Genomic DNA, 17,492 nt, shown 5'->3' with positions numbered 1-17,492 from the left:
AGCTGCAGTTGAATGTTTTTAAAAATCTGCACAGTCAATCAGATCTCCAAAGGCCAAGCAGAAAGCCCTGACCACTATCTAAAAATATTTGGTGGCCACCAGAAAAGGTGTTGGTGGGCACCATGGCACCTACTGGCACCACATTGGGGACCTTTATTCTGTACCCCTCCATCTTGCCTGACACCAGCTTCTTTCATGAAGACTGCTCCTAGTGTTTTGTTTTGCCTTTTCTTAGAAATTTGTGGCAAAAGGGTATATAAAACAAATGTTATTTATCTATAGAATGCTGTATTTTTGATACTGGTATTCATTAAAATATTGAACACTAGAAAATAATATAAACTATAAAAACATACTGTAGAAGAAAATTAAAAAGTGAAGCTGTTGTGTTCAGTATAATCTGGTATCAGGCTGGTACCAAGAAGAACTAAACTTTCACTACCAACCTTCAGACAGTAAAAGGATAAAATTTCTTGAACTGATTGGTGCCTAAAGCATGATCTGAGCTTAAATTATGCTTTCCCAGTGGCAGCTTAAGTTTCTTCAACCCATGTAGAAACATACAAAAATTAAACATTGAACATATTGAGCATACTTTTATATCCAGGTCTGCCAGAGATATCTGTTTATCTTACTGAATGTGGCAGGGCCAGCCCTGCTTCTTCCTCAGGCTGACCGGAGCAGGGAACAAAATATATAGATGTTTCTGTGTCAGAAGTATGTTGTATCCCTTTGGTTTCGTGAATGAGTGGTTTCAGGGAAGAAATTGGAACGGACACTTGCACTGCAACGCTAAGCAGATCTTCACCCTATTTCAGTGGACTCAAAAGGATTGCTCTGTTGATTGCATAAACCCCAAACTATACAACACAGTTTCAAGTTACATGAAGGCCAACTGAGATAATGCAATAAATAAAAAAATATGCTTCTTTTGAAAGAAAAGCACACGCAAGTCATATGTGCGTCTTCAGTTTAAGTATACATAAAAGTTGATTTATGTTTCTTGCTTTGTGAGGCAAAGATTTTTATATATTGTACATGATCATCAGTAATTTTACCAGGGGAAACAAGGCATGACTACACATTGACTGTTTATTGCTTTTTTTCTTCACAGATAAAATATAAGGAGAATTATGAGAAGACTAGAGGGAAGTTGATTGGGGTGAAAGATGTGAGTGAAGACTCACAGATGGCTCATGTGCTCCATATGTCAAAGATGCAGAGTGATCTGGAGTACAAAAAGGCATTTGAGAATGCAAATACTCAGTATCATGTGTCCATGGATATGATCAATCTTGTCCATGCCAAGAAAGCTCAGGATTTGGCCACTGGGAGGGGATACAAGACAATCATGCACCGTTACACAGCCTTGCCTACTGACATGAAAGTGGAATGGGCCAAGTGGGCCTACAGCTTGCAGAGTGATGTAAGTATTGCCCATTGTATAACTTGCATGCAACCATTGCAGACAACGAGGAACATTTTTTGCCAATCAGAAACAGTTTGTCCCTTTGGACATAACACCAGTAATGTAAAAGTGGTTACTCAAGTCACTTGCAAATCCACGTTCACTTGCTTCCTTTTAATGTTCTTGTTCACCCTAAATGTGCTGAAAAATCTTCTGTAACACTTCTGCAGGGTTGTTAGTAGTCAATATGTCTTCAGTATTTATTTATGCAGAAAATATTTAGCAAGCTAAATAAAAGAATTTTTCTCTGAAGCAGAAATGTTTGCAGCTAGCAATATCACCATATTTTTTCTGCTTTCCTCCCCCCCGCCCCCCCCCCGGCCACTGCCTGCAATTGCAAAGAAGTGGATGAAACAAAAGCAGGCACTAATTTGGCTCAGCTGGTGTTCTGATGTGTGAATTCTTTAGGTGGCACTTTTAATGTGTGAGCAGCAACAATGGGACATTTTCTTTTTCCTTTTGTTAGAACCTATACAGAGCAGATTTGAACTGGATGAAAGGAGCTGGATGGATCGCCACTGGGTCATTAAATGTGAAGCAGGCTAAGAAGGCAGGAGAACTCATTAGTGAGGTGAGGTTTCATGACAGCACGTAACAAAACTTGCTGCATAATGCGTGCAAAATGTCTGTATAAAATTAAAATAATTTCTACTCAAAGGAGAAAGAAAAAGGCATCCCACATGAAAGCTCTCAAAACCAGGAATAGGACTGGTGGTAATTAGAGGGAAGCCAGATACCAAACACGAAACAGTGGGAGTCCTTATAGCCTTTGCAAAAACAAAGTAGGTGACAAATGATATTATGAATAATTATGACAATCAAACAATGCTCAATTGCTACCCGCTAGTCCACTTTTTTCATGAAGCGGATCACGGGAGAGCCAAAGAAGGTGTATTTATGGTGTTAAAAACCTACTTTCACACAAGCTTCGCCTCCATCCTCCCTCTCAAACCAAAAGCAATATTGAGGCTCAATGATGACATTTTTTCAGAGAGTTGAAGGAAACAGGAACTCACTGCTCTCCTGTGCACATTGTACCTCATTGTCATCCCTATCCTACCCTCAGGAAACAATGGCTCCATCTGGGTTTTTTTGTCTATTTCCAGCTTCAGTTTTTTATGTAAACATGGTACATGTATCTTCCCACTTCTTGTACAAGTACATTACATTTTCCCTGCACTTGAAATACTGTATTTTGCTCCTGAGAAATGCAGTTCTTCTTCTGTTTAATTCTTCCATGTCTGTTCTGATTGCACAGGAGTCCACATTAAAAATCACTGATAAAAATATTAATTGTGAGAATATAACCCACAGATAATGTGAACTTATATTTGTGTGTGTGCATATACTCCCACCCAATTGTTTTTTTCAACAAAAGTGCAATAGAATAACAAAGCACCCTCCTTGGTTGGAATAGGATTACACTATAGATTATTATGCAATGTTATGTTTTCACCATGCCCTTATCATCAAGCAACAAAGAATTTTTGTTGTGTATTTATATGATCCATCTTCCAAAAGGTTATGTATGTCCAAACCTTTTTTTAAAACCTCTGGTAGTCCCAGGAACCTATATACAGAATCTGCCTGAAATCCCTCAATGGACATTATACACTCTTCTGTGCTCAGATGTGGAAGAGAAACGTTTTTAAAAATCAAGCTTGGAAATACAAATATTTTTGTAATTACTGCTTAGTTGGACAATTTATTTTCTTCAGGGATTTGTATATGCAAAATATTCTTTAATGACCATTTGGAAAAGGCTTTCCAGTTATGGAGCTTTAGATGTTTTAGGAGGTGTGAGATTATCCTGAAATATTTTTCTTATATTTTGGTGGAAAATTCTTTTGTATTAATCGGTAAAGGTTATTGTTACATGGAAACAAATATTAATCTGAAAGTACCTAAGGGATAAAGCTGAGGAAAGGGGAATAATAATTATGTTCACAAATTCACTCTAATCTCAAGCAACCTATGATTTTTTTCTCTTTCAAATAGCATGAAAGAGCAGCACAAAATTCACAGCTTTGATCTTTTTCTGCTCAACAGAAGAAGTACCGTCAGCATCCATATGCTTTGAAGTTTACCAGTATTAAAGACACTCCTGAGATGATCCAGGCTAGAATTAGTTATAACCAGGCTGTGGATGTAAGTTTTATAATGTATATACATTATGATTATAAGAGTGGTATCCTCTTTGAAAGACTTGATTGAAGCAATGGCTTTCTCTCACTCCCTGTTGCTGATATCATTCCCAGGCACCAAGGGACTTGTGTTCTGATCAGGTGAATCACACAAAGGCCACTTTTAGCTAGAATGGAAACCTGCTATCCTCTATTGAACCCAATGGGAATCCCATACATAGAACATCTAGTGTACATGATTTTAACTCTATCCTAAATTACATAGTTTTGTATATAAAATATCATGTTTGTAAACTGCTTAGCAGGATACCTTCCTTCTTAAGTGGAAATTTTGTAGATACCTGATTTAAACAGGAATATTTTAGTAACTATCGTTCTCAGATTCATGTGCACAGTGGAACCACCAAATTCCCATTTTGTGGACATCTCCAACATTGCTCGTGCCACATATGTCATGAGAATCTCTACCGTCCCATATGTACAAATACTCCAGGATTATTTGTGTAACTAGTTCTGAGATAGGACTAAACAGACTGTTTGCTACTATTTTAGCTCTGCACACACTCCAGTATAAAATTTCAAGAAATTGTTTTCTGTAGCAGGCTGTGTATCAGTTATTTTTAAAATCTGTATCCTCTATGTGGTTGAACCATGAACAAGAATTCATGTTGTGCTGATGTGACCTCTGCCCCTGTAATAGGACTACCCAATGCATTTCCTTTTTCACCTGACAATTCAATGGATAACAGTTTAACAACTGATATGTCATGTGCTTGGAATTCTTCATTTTTAAAGATGTCCGTGCTCAGATTATATCATACTTTGAATTTGTGCTGAACTACTCAGAAGTTCAATGTGCATTTGATATAAACAATGAGGTATGGGGGAAGTAATCTTTTGAATTCATTGCAATTATCATCAGACACCCAGTTTAATAGGTCTTTGCTTATGCATTGATACTGCTTATATATTAATTTGGCAGAGATTGTACAAGGAGCATGGAGAGAACATAAAGCATCATTACACCCAAACAGCAGATCTTCCTGAGGTCCTTCAAGCTAAACAAAATAGTTTAAATATCAGTGAGGTAAGAGTTGTCTTGTGTACAGAATTTATGTAGACCTTATTACCTTCAAGAATGTATCGATCTCTGGTAATTCTATAGGCAGCTTTGTCCCCATTGGAAAGAAAGGTGGGGTATCAATGAAGTTGATAAATAAATAAAGTCTTGTACAGAATCATTTGGGCCTATATCATTCTAAGAAGCTTTAAAGATTGGCCTTAAGCAGCATGAGCCATAACTAGACACAAGGGAATGGGAATGCATTTCTAGATGTAACTTTGTGCATACTGTATGGAGAGTAAGCTTCAAATGTCAATAAATCTATGTTGGCTCTGTTTATCATTTCCAAACAGACTCGCTACAAGGAATCCTGGAGCAAGATACGAGATGGTGGTTATAAACTGAAATTGGATGCCATTCCTTTCCAGTCAGCAAAGGCTTCCAGTGAAATTATAAGTGATGTAAGTTGATTTAATAGCAACAGTCTGAGATATAATGGGAGATCTTGGCAGAAAAAATTATCCTAAGGGAAATTTGCTTAGACGCTAAGAAGAGAAATGCAGAAAGAAAGCAAATATTTTAAGGCTAAAGGGTAAATGTGAAGAGTACCAGAGGACCTTTCAAAACTGTAATGACTGAGCTAAATAACAGATGCCTTTCTTCCTAAGTAAATTCATTCTAATACGTGTTGGAATATATAATCCTAACCTCACATATACACAAATGGATTCTGAATTAACTGTACTGACATAGGAAAGACATACTGGAGCTTAGTGGTGTAATCTATTTAGTGTGCTGCTGTGACAGCGAAAAAGACAAACAGAGATCCTGGATAGGCTCGAAATACAGCAGTAGACATCCCACCTTGCATAAGCTCATGGAAGCACAAAATAATAGAAAAAGAACAGTAAAATTAAGCAGCAAAACACAGATCCAGTAAGCCAGCTTGAAAAACGAACGCCGCTCTTCTTGTCCTCATCTCAAAATAAATATGGTAGGCCTGGCAAAAGTATGGAAAAAGACTACTAAAATATTGCATGCTAGGTTCTGATTATTTTTATTCAATTAATTTTAGGTCAGAAGCATTTGCTCAAAAACTCCTAAATATCTAACTAAGAATTCTGCAATTGTCACTTATGATTTAACTTTACAGTATAATCCTATGAGGTGTCTTTCTAGTCTAAGCCCACTGATTTCATTGATTGCAATGAGTCACTAACCTACTGTTAAAGGATGGAATCCTAATAAAATAAAAGATATTATGTGGTGTATGTTTTTAAATCATTTTATTATATCCTTGAAATCTTTGCAACACTGTAGTGCTTTAAAGTTATTCTCCTGAAAGTCCCTCTGAATCTATTTCTTGGCAAAATAACATGCATGTCTGCAAATATAACTTGAAATCTTAAATCCAGAATCTGCTTCTATTGCAACAGAAAACTCTCATTTTAATGCTATTATTGGTTTCACATGACAGTTGCCATATAGTTTTGTAGGCTTTTTATTGTTATCAAAAAGTATTACATATTGAAGTGGTGCTGGAAGGGAGTGCCCTCAAGTCATAGTTGACTTATTTCGACATCTGGTGGAGTTTTCATGGCAAGAGACTAGCAGAGGTAGTTTGTCATTGACTGCCTTAGTGGGAGGTATCCATCCAATTACTAACCAAGGCCAACCCTGCTTCCTTCTGAGATGTGATGAAATCAGGCTCACCTGAGCTATCCAGGTCAGGGTACATGTAGAAGTACCAAACCCATATAACATCGAATCCAGAATATTAACAAAAAAGTCTATGCATTTCTGCCTTGAAAAATATAAAGACCATCAAATCAAGTATATTATTTTTAACAAAAATAAGTCAAAATTTAGTTGATATATTTATATCAAAAATTATTTACTAAGTACATTCTAAAATCTCTTTGTGCACTATAATATTGGAATTAGCATAGTCTATTTTGCAGTGGCCATAAGACTTACTTAGTTTTCATTTAAACATTCACTTGCTGAGAAGGCAACAAAAAGTAATACAAATATAGCCAAAATATTCCTTTCTCTTATGCCTTTTTTATTCTTTTTTCTTCTTCAGTACAAGTACAAAGAAGCATTTCAGAGAATGAAAGGACAGATGATTGGCTCATGTGGCTTGGAAGATATTAACATTTCTCATTCTGTACATGCAGCATTGCTACAAAGTGATGTAAGTGCATGGAATAAGATGTGATGAGAACATGCACTGGTGCATTTCTAAGAAGCTTCATTTGTCATGAAAAATGAACTTTGCTGGACTGTTTGCACAACCAACACTTCCTTTTGAATTGGAAGTACATTCACAGCAACAATGTAACTTGATTCATCCTAATTCAAGTGATTCTTTGTGGGCAGAGGAGGAGCTTCAGTGTAAACCTAACATCCATAAGAGGTTTATCGTCTTCCAGTGGAAGCAGCATATCTAAGTGTGTATTGGATGAACAAAGCAGTGCATGTTGTACACTACTACAATTTCCAAAGTGTAATTTTGTATTGGTACCCCAAAATCATTCAGCCTTTCCAGACTTTCAGAAATCCTACATTGCACGTATTGGCTCAGTGCGGACATAATATTCCCAAACTCATAGCAATGGTGATAGTGTTCCAGTTCCCCATTTGTTCTGTTTTTTGAACTAAACTAATTGTGGTACTGAGTTGTGTTTGCACTGATACCACTGCTAATCTACAGTTTGTAACCATGGTCAGAAGCCAGCTTTTGCAAACTGTAGTGTGGACTAACCGTTGTTCATCAAGTATTTGTATTGCTGAAGCATTGCTCTCCTGCTCTTCAATAATACTTTTTTTTGCAGTTAGTTGGAAGCAAAATTTGATTCAAACATAATTCAAACATAGTCCATGGTAATCTCACAATCCATGTTCCTATAGCACAGACCCCAGACTTAGCCAATTCCGTGTTACTTAGCTACACCCCAAACAGCAAATAGTTTTGTGGCACCTTAAAGACAAACTTTTTGTGAGCCTAATGCCACTTGGTGAGCTGGAACCTGGTTTGAAAGATGTTTTTGACAGAGCTTGCTCTGGCTCCCAAAAATGTATGTATGTTTTAATTTGTTAGTCAACTTGGAGGTTCTTATGAGGACAAAAAGTCTGGCTATTCACTTTGTTAAATAAATAATATTATACTACAAGACATTAGATTTTAAGATGTTCCAAGACTGTTACTTGGATATTGCAGAGCTATGTGACAATATCTTAACATTAATTTTCTCCCTGGAATACTAGTGCTAAGCCAGAATGAAGATTCCCTTCAAGCAAGTGGCTCAATGGCATCTATTGTGGCAGCTGTGTGCCTTTCTTGAGCATGTACTGCTGTTGCTTTTCCTAAAAGACCCTTCTCCCTCCAAGTGCTGGGGTGCCAAATCTCTTCCCTCTAAATGTCTATCTGTTATCTGACAAGGGACAATGTGAAATGTTTTGCCTATCAGCAGAGAGCAAGAAAGCATAGAGAGAAAAGTGGGCAGACAGGCAGGAAGAGGGGTCTTGCTTCAGGGCGGCTGATGGTGGCTGATTATAGCCAGCAGATCCTGAATATTAGACTACAGCAGGGCTTTTTTTCTGGGAAAAGAGGTGGTGGAACTCAGTGGGTTGCCCTCGGAGAAAATGGTCACATGGCTGGTGGCCCCGCCCCCTGATCTCCAGACAGAGGGGAGTTTACTGAGGGGATTGCGCGGAGGGCAATCTGAACTCCCCTCTGTCTGGAGATCAGGGGGTGGGGCCACCAGCCATGTGACCATTTTCAAGAGGTTCCGGAACTCCATTCCACCGTGTTCCTGCTGAAAAAAAGCCCTGGACTACAGGGGGAGGAAGGGAGCATTGAGCAGGAGCCCTCCTCCTCTAACTTACCACGAAAACCCTTTCCCCCTGATTCTACCACTGCTGTTCTAAGGAGAGTTGGATGTTTTTCAACTGTCCCAAGAATTAGTCGCACCAGTGATGATAATATTAACATTTAAAAAATAAGAATTGTAATTGGGTTAAAAAGAAGATAAAATTCTATAGATTTTCTAGTCATTTTCCCTGAGTTTGTCTCAATTGACTTCAGTAAGACAGTATTATTTATATTCCTTTCGTAGGTAAATTACAAGAAAGGATTTCACCATCAGAAGAGCCAGTTCCACCTTCCATTAGACATGGTGAACTTAGTACATGTCAGAAAAGCTCAGTCTTTGGTCAGTGATCAGGAATACCGGCAACTGCTGCATGACTACACTTCCCTGGATGAAGATGTTCGACTTCAGTGTGCTAAGAAAGCTTATAAACTACAGAGTGAGGTAAGCTGAATTTTCCATATCACATTTAACATACTGAAGAGGGGGGCAATTTTATGCTACAAAATTCAAAGAGCCAGTGCAAATATTAATGTGAACAATTGTAGCTGCTATTTATTTTGATAAATACCTTAGATATCTTTGGTAAATATATATCAGCACCTTGTATTGATTTCATAGGTAAATTACAAGAAAGGTGCATCCATCATTAAGGTTAAAGAATCACCTAAGGGGAGTCAGGGTCTTTGGCTAAAAAATGTTAATGTAAGGAGATGATGAGTGAGATACCCCTAGGAGTTTGGAGAAAGTTCTAGTCCTTAGAAGGTCATACTAGGATATGGGAGACCCAGGTTTGAATCTCCACTCTGCCATGAAAGCTTCATGGGATGACTTTGGGCCAGTCACACACTCTCAAACTAACCTACTTCACAGGCTCGCTGTGAGGATAAAATGGTGGAGAGGAGCACAGTGTAAGCCACTTCGAGTCCCCATTGGGGAAAAGGCAGAGGATAAGTGAAGTAATTAAACGAATACATAAATGTGCATGAAGGAACAGCAGTCTGCAGTTTTGGTAGAGAGATCCAGAAAAAGGCAGACCATCCGAGCTGTAAATTAGTTGAAAAAAACACTTTCGAGTGCAAGCTCTTCTTGAAATCTAATAGGAGCTAAGAGAATTGTTGGCTTGTATAGTGTTTAAACTATATTTGCATATTGGTAAATAAAGAAAATACTTCAAAGACATCTCATGCATTCCCATCTAAAAGAAATTAATTTCATGCTATACTTACAACTGGAACTTCTGAACATTTTAAGTGGTGAGCAAGCAGCAATATACGTTTAAATAAAGTAAATAAATAAAATGTAAATGAATGTAAACATGGGTACACCAGTTATTTGTTCCTTCTGGAAGAAAATCATTAAAGGTAAAGGTACCTTCTGGAAGAAAATCATTACTCCTATTAATTTTGTATTAGAAATCTCATTTATTTTTTAGGGCGTTTACATATTTTTAAACCATTTGCCTGTCTCTGGAATCTAACCAACAGTCAATGGAAATGGATCCTCCATGCCCTTACAGTCATTAAAAGACTTATACTACAACACTGGAAATACAAAAGCCCACTTCCCATAACTCATTGGATTGAGGACCTTATAAACTTATTAACATTTGAATGTATCACATATGTGACAACTGCTTATGGATTTATTTTGAAAACCATTTATAGAAGCTTATGTTTTTGTTTGGTTTGTTTCTTTTTCGGTTTCCACCAATACATTAAAAAATAAAATAAAAAACACAACTACATAGCACATGCAAGTACCATTCCGGTAGGGCTGGAAGTTACATAAGAATTGTGTAACAGATGTTACTTCTAACAAATGCATTAAGAGAACGATACTGTCTCTCATATTTTCTGCTATAAATTATTTTTGATTGGTTTCTCACAGAATTTATACAGGTCTGATTTGAACTTTATGAGAGGAGTTGGCTGCATTACACCAGGGGCGTTAGAGATTGAAGCAAAGAAGAAAGCTTCTGAACTCATCAGCGAGGTAACAAAAGAGGGTTTTGATTTCTGTGCTACAAACAAGGGTTTGCCAGATGTCTCTGTAAAAATGGGTTGGCAAAGGAATTCCCTGGATTAAGGGTGGGCTCCCTTTCTCGCCTTCCCTCTTTATTTGATCACTCAATTCACATCCTGGGTGAACTGAATGGAGTTCAAGGTTTTGCAGACCTTGCTAACTACTTCCACAAACTTCTGTAATCAGGAGGACCCAAGTGGCTGTTACACAGAAGAAAATGTTCCTCTTCAGATGAAAGGAAGTCTGTGTTCTGTTATTAGACTTAGAATCACTTTTCTTCAACCCCAAATGACTCTACATAAGTGGCCAGTAGAGAGAATTGTTTCTTCTTCCCTTCCTTTTTTTAATTACAGCGTCAGGACTTATCTAGGTTTTCTCCAAGGTGCAACACCCTTCAATTGTGCACATTTTTTTGTTGTGAAACTAGACTTTCCAGCCCACACATTAATCGTGAACTAGGCAGGAACATAGATAAATGAACGTGCTACCCCATCATATCTAGTTTGATCCTGAGTGTGGCTGAAAATCTCAGTTGTGTTCAGTTTTTGCTGTAGACACTTGTACACAATACAAACAAGTTCATGCTCTGCACCAACCTCACTGGCTTTTGCATTGCATCTTCCACTCATAAATAGGGGTGTGCAGGAGGGGATTGATTTGGGTTTCGCACTTCGGGTTTCCCTGAAGCGGGAAAATTTTTTGGAAACACCTTAATTCCAAAGTGGCAAGCCACTTTGGAATTAAGGCACTTTACTCGCTTCAGTATGCTCCATAAATATTCGGAGCATAGTGAAGCGAGGGGGGCAACTCCCCCACCCCTACCCCCCAACCCCCCTGGGGAAACCCTTCCACCCCCCCGGGGAACCCCTCCACCCCCCATCCATGTACCTGGCAGGAGGGTCAGCTGTGCCACGGGCTGCTGCGGTGACAGCGGCGGCATGAGGCTGCGACAGCCTGGACGTTTCAGGCCGTCGCAGCAGGCTCATGCTGCCACTGCCGTGGCGGCAGGACGAGGCTGCTGCGACGGCCTGGAAGCTCCAGGCTGTCACAGCCTCGTGCTGCTGCTGCCTGAGCCTCCGGGGCATTGGGGAAGGCCAGAGCTGCTTCATCTGGCCCTTCCTGCCCCTCAAATGGCCATGGTGCACCAGCGCTGCAGCTGCCATTTGAGGGGCAGGAGGGGCTTTCTCCGCCTCTTCCAGCCCTTCCTGCCCCTCAATTGGGCACTGTGGTGCTGGTGTGCCACAGCCATTTGAAGGGCAGGAAGAGCCGCAGGAGGCAGCTCCGGCCTTCCACAATGCCCTGCAGGCTCAGGCAGTGGTGGCTGCCGCCAACAAGGTAGGTGGGGGTGGGTGGGGGTGGAGGATGGATGATGTTTAAAGGGCCCCGCTGCTGCTTGCAAGCAGCAGCGGGGCCCTTTAAACTCAGCCCCGAAGCTTTCCGAAAGCTTCGGAAAGCTTTGATTCTGGATTTCCGTATTGGGGCCAGCATGCTGGTGGCAGCGGCCCGCGGCACTGCTGACCCTCCCACCAGGTACATGGATGGAGGGTGGAGGGGTTCCCCAGGGGGTGGAAGGGTTGCCCCAGGGGGGTGGGGGTAGGGGTGGGGGAGTTGCCCCCTCACTTCACTATGCTCCGAATGCTGGCCCCGATTTGGATATCCAGAATATTTCTGAATCGGCTTCGCTTTGGGTATTTTTACTCCAAGTGAATACTGAAGCGCACAGCCCTACTCATAAATAGTGCATAATTCCAAATCACACTGAACTGAGCAGCAAAATATGCATTGGTTTTAACTGAGCTATGTTGCACCCTTGATCGTGATCCCTGCCTGTTCCCCTGATTTCTGTTATTGTTCTATCTCCCTGTCGTGAGTCATCTCAGAGCACCAAATAACAAGAGATGCGGCAGTTTCATGAGTGGAGCTCCTGGTATTACTCCCCCCCCCAAACAGCAAATATCCACAAGAATCCATAGGCCTGACTGCCAGGGGGGGGGGGAGCAGTTTAAGCCTTCCTCGTAGTCGTCAGGAGTCGAAGGAGCAGAAGCAACCTGATGCTTTGCTGTGAAGGGCCTCTTGCAAAGGCTGCACATGCATGCTTGGGTGCTGACGGACTGTAGGAGAAGAATTTCCAATCTGTCCACTTGTTGGAAAAAAAATACATATTTCCCATAATATTCTAAAGTTGACATTTTGTCACAGATCTAGGAATGGATCTAGCTGATTTTTCATTTATTGATCAATTGATTAGCGATGTTTTATCTCAGGAGAGCTGAAAGGTGATTGAAAACATAAACACTGAGAATTAGGGCCATTGCAACTGAATGGCTCATTTGCCTGTGGGGTCTATGTCATTTTCATTAAGGAGAGACAGATCCAGCAAATATGTGGGAGCAAAGGATTACACAGGCACAGGGGTCAATAGATCAATAGGCCTGGCCCATTGAAGAGTGCTCAACAAGTCACCAGTTGTATAAGTCATATAATGGGCCCTTTTCACACTATATACCTGCTTCCAGAACATTGCGAAACGCAGCGCAAAAAACACGGAAGATAGCGTCTTCTCGCGAGAGTTTTCTGCGACATCGCACAAAAATCTCACGAGAAGACACTATCTTTTGCGTTTTTTGTGCTGCGTTTCGCGATGTTCTGGAAGCAGGTATGTAGTGTGAAAAGGGCCATGGTTTTGTTTTATAATACAACTTAGCTCTTGCATTCATTTTTTGTCTGTCTGTGAATTCAGAGTAAATACCGTCAGCAGCCGAATTCCTTCAAGTATACATCGGTGACAGACTCTCCTGGCCTCCTTCATGCAAAATTCAGCAATATGATTGCTAATGAGGTAGGCTCTGCTAACGTGGATCAGAAAATATGCTGTTTAAAATGCAATGAGCTGGGAATGGGAGGAGAGAAGCTCTCTTCGAGAAATATAATACATCAAAAGGGGAGGAAAAGGCATCATCGATTTATCCTTTAGCATGGTTAGATCATATTTTATTATTCCTGGACAAACATTTAGTATCATTTTGTCAATCAGATTGCTTCTTTAAAACAAAACAAACCACTAGCAAAAAAATCAGAGCAGCTCTTAGATATAATTCATACAACTGTCCCTTTCTTTCTTTCTTTCTTTCTTTCTTTCTTTCTTTCTTTCTTTCTTTCTTTCTTTCTTTCTTTCTTTCTTTCTTTCTTTCTTTCTTTCTTTCTTTCTTTCTTTCTTTCTTTTAAGCAACCATCATGCAAAGACATGCAAAGGTAGGGCATTCTAGGAGGAAGTTCTTAGTGGTGCTTAATATGAATGCGAATAATTCGCTCATGAGCCCATTTAACACACCTGAGACCAAGAATCTAGTTTCTGATTTTTTCCCCAGACTATACAGGTGGCCTTGCAAACTCTCAGTGCCAATGACATTTAAAAAATCAAGGCAACATCTGGGAGTTGACATGCCCCAAACCGGGAACTTCCTTTTTAATCATTTCTCATAACTATATTGAGTGTTATTAAAAATGTCATCAAATAAGACTCTAAGAAGCTAAGAGTGAGACCACAGCATCCCCTATTAAAACAGCTTTTTGTTATTGTTGCCAGTTCATAATCTGATGATAAAGATAGCTTATGCTAAAGTTTAATATTAGTTGTGCTTTTATTGGCAGGTTTGAAGCCTCTAGTGATTTAATTTTTATATACTCAACATCTGTATATTATTATCTATTACTTTGTATCTCAAAATGCTATTTTTTGCATTTAAAGCATACTTTTATTTATATGTTTGTAAATAAATAAGTGATGGGGGGGCGCTATGTGATAATTGTGTCTGCCTGCTAGCCGAAACTCTTTAAATATGAAACTTATTTTATGTGGGCCAATTTCTGCATAAAGTATTCTATGATAATAAATATATATTCAGTTTATTTTAATTTTCACTTAGAAGCATTGCTTGATAAAATTTAAAGGAATATATTATCAATTGCTCTTCTTTTCCCCCAAAACATAAAAATCTATCCTAGCGCCTCTATAAGGCAGCAGGAGAGGATAGTTTGCATCACTACACAACAACTTTGGGACTGCCTGAATTCACCAGGGCAAGAATAAATGCAATCAACCTCAGCGATGTAAGTGCCTGTCAATGGTTGGGCTTGATCAAGATCTTTTATGTAGATTAGTACCTGGGTACAGGTAGGGAAGGGGCACTACCCAACTTGCGAATAAGGGAGGTGCCGACGATTTTCATTTATTAACCTAGAGGCTGTTGGCTGATGTTAAGAGATCGAAGAACAACTTCCATAGTCCCCAAGAACCAGTAGAGCTTGTTGTCATTTTGGTGGCACTGATTGTTGGAAACAAATCCTGGCAGTATTTTCTCTACCATTTTCTTTAGGGGATTTCAATTTCAGCACCCCTGCATTCATTGACATTAATATGTTTTTTAAAAACCGACGAATTCATGCAAAATACAATAAAACAATATATGTCTCAGATTCTACAAAAGTACAGAATTTTTGGTTTAAATAAAGGTCCTGGATGCAAAGGTATGGCTTTATCTGGGGCACAGTGTTGGGGCAGTGATGTAGGTGCCCTGACCTGGCTCATACTTACAGAGCTGGAATACTTTCACCTGCCCACATTTAGGCTGTAGTCCTAAGAATACTTTCCCGGAAGTAGGAAAACTAAATAAAATGGGATTTATTTCTGAGTAGACCTCCTTAAGATTGCTTCCTTGGTTTACCAGTACAAGATCACATAAGGAATTCAGTATTTCATTTACTGTTCTATATAGATTGTTTTTGAACTTCTTATAACCGATTCAAAAATCTTTGGAAGTGAGATGTTGACTTGCTAACTCTGTACAACAAACAAAGAGTTCTTGTTAATTTACTTGAGCTTTAAAATTTAACCAAGAAATCTAAAGTTGCCATTTCCATTTTAGGCAAAATACAGGGAATCTTGGCATAATCTCCGCGCTCAAGGCTACAAACTGACAATGGAAGCAATTCCTTTCCAGACTGCCAAGGCCTCAAGAGAAATTGCTAGTGATGTGAGTTGAATTATGCAACCTTCCATCTTGCCTAATCTTTGTTAACTTCATGTAATACATTGTCTAAAGCAGATTTTACTGAATTAAAGCAGCTCCATAATCATGTGAGACAACGATGCGAGACAGAAAAAAATGTATTACTTATGAATGAGATTCTTTGTGTGAATTAAAAAAAGAGTCACTTTTAATCAGAAATCAAACCATGCTGAAGATCTTGCATCAGGACTTGCAGGAGAAAACAAAGAATGTTATATATCTGTAAAAAGTGTTTCTGGATATGCAATTCCAAAATATATAGCGCATCTAAGATGATACTATTTATGCATATACTTATCTGCCCACACATTTCTTTATTCCCTTGTCTATTGTCTCTAGAGATAATGAAGAGAAATATAAAGTGTCCATGAAAGTCTGTAAAATATAGTTATGATCATGTGGTTGTTTTTCTGCTTTTTGAGGCTCGTTTTAGATCAGTTAATTAGATGAGAAATCAAGTATTGGGGCCTCCATTCAGCATCACCAGATATTGATGCAAAGGTTTGCCAGTTTATTTTTATTTACTTAGCACATTTTTATCCCATCCTTCCTGCAAGGAACTCAGGGTGATGGGCATCACTGTTCCCTCCTCCATTTTATCCTCATGACAACCCTGTGAAGTAGGCTACACTGAGAAAGAGTGACTGGTCCAAGGTAACCCAGCAAACTTTATAGCAAAATGAGGATTTGAACCTGGGCCACTTTAAGAGTTTCTAATAAGCATGAAAGAAACACAGATGCAGCATGTCATACAGTCTATCACAGTGTAGCAGTAGGTGGGGAAATTGTATTAGCTGAATGTTGACCTCTTAAAGATAAAAGTTCTGCTCCTTTGGAGTATGGTTGCACTGAATAAGTTTGGGAATAGGAAAAATAAAAGATGCCAGTAACATGAATGACATTTTCCTGGTCTGTTGATGCTTTGCATTGATCATTTTCTCTTATATTCTTTTCTCTTTTTTTCTTCCTTTGGCTGCTTAGACATAATGTCTAGTTTTTAAAGAGTCTGAAATGCTCAATTGCCATCTAAATAGAATTTCCTTTTCTTTCCCAGCTTCAATACAAGCATATCTTTGTAAGGGAGAGAGGAAAGCACGTTGGTGCCAGAAGCGTTATGGATGATACCAGGTTGCTCCACTGCTTATATGCTGCTAAGTTACAGAGTGAGTGGGAATACAAGAAAGGATCTAGAGAGATCAGTTCTCAGTATAACTTGCCTTTGGACATGGTAAACCTAGTCCATGCCAGGAAGGCCCAAAACTTAGTGAGCGACCAAGACTACAAGAAGAGACTGCATGAATATACAGTGCTCCCTGAGGACTTGAAGATGAAGTGGGCAAAGAGAGTTCATCTGTTGCAGAGTGAGGTAAAGAGAGACCCCTCACCCCTTCTTGATACTGAAAATGCATTAATAGCAAATCAAGAAAGTGCATTTGTATGCCAGCTCACAAAAATAAGGCCAGATACTTTAAAGATGTGCCTGCCAAATTCTGCACGTACCTGCATATCTCCTGGGGCGTGGTTGCTTATGGAGCTCAGAATATTACTTGAGAGGTCAAACTGTAGGATCTTGTTAAATTTAGAACTAATAGCTGAAACTTGTCTAGCTGAACAAATATAAGTGAAAATGCCATTGACAGGAGCCTTGTCCAAAATCAAAGCTCTAGAATGCCTCTATCCTGCTTGCCTTACTTTACTGTACCCATGATATAACATTCCAAACTCAACTCTACATTGCAACAAAAGGCAACTTAAAAGAGCTCTGCACGATTTATCTCTTCAATGAAAGCCAACGAGATAACTGAAGAATCCCCATTGGATTCTCCTCTCTGTGCAGCAAATGTGCCA

At 39.3% G+C, this 17,492-nt stretch overlaps 1 protein-coding gene across 1 annotated transcript in view; it reads left to right on the top strand.

Annotated features, from left to right (window-relative positions):
• The window catches only part of NRAP (nebulin related anchoring protein), a 76,217-nt gene that overhangs the window by 43,986 nt on the left and 14,739 nt on the right, over window positions 1-17,492 (top strand). Inside the window, exons 24-35 of the mRNA XM_054982284.1 lie at window positions 1,115-1,426; window positions 1,935-2,039; window positions 3,518-3,616; window positions 4,595-4,699; window positions 5,029-5,136; window positions 6,762-6,872; window positions 8,797-8,994; window positions 10,441-10,545; window positions 13,316-13,414; window positions 14,581-14,685; window positions 15,501-15,608; window positions 16,699-17,010. Of these exons, the coding sequence (XP_054838259.1) occupies window positions 1,115-1,426; window positions 1,935-2,039; window positions 3,518-3,616; window positions 4,595-4,699; window positions 5,029-5,136; window positions 6,762-6,872; window positions 8,797-8,994; window positions 10,441-10,545; window positions 13,316-13,414; window positions 14,581-14,685; window positions 15,501-15,608; window positions 16,699-17,010 (1,767 nt within the window). The remainder of the gene's footprint in view (window positions 1-1,114; window positions 1,427-1,934; window positions 2,040-3,517; window positions 3,617-4,594; window positions 4,700-5,028; window positions 5,137-6,761; window positions 6,873-8,796; window positions 8,995-10,440; window positions 10,546-13,315; window positions 13,415-14,580; window positions 14,686-15,500; window positions 15,609-16,698; window positions 17,011-17,492) is intronic.

This window comes from Eublepharis macularius, chromosome 6 (assembly GCF_028583425.1).
Source record: "Eublepharis macularius isolate TG4126 chromosome 6, MPM_Emac_v1.0, whole genome shotgun sequence".
Classification (NCBI taxonomy): domain Eukaryota; kingdom Metazoa; phylum Chordata; class Lepidosauria; order Squamata; family Eublepharidae; genus Eublepharis; species Eublepharis macularius.
The sequence above is the reverse complement of the archived record's forward strand: the minus strand, read 5'-3'. Positions and strand labels throughout refer to the sequence as shown.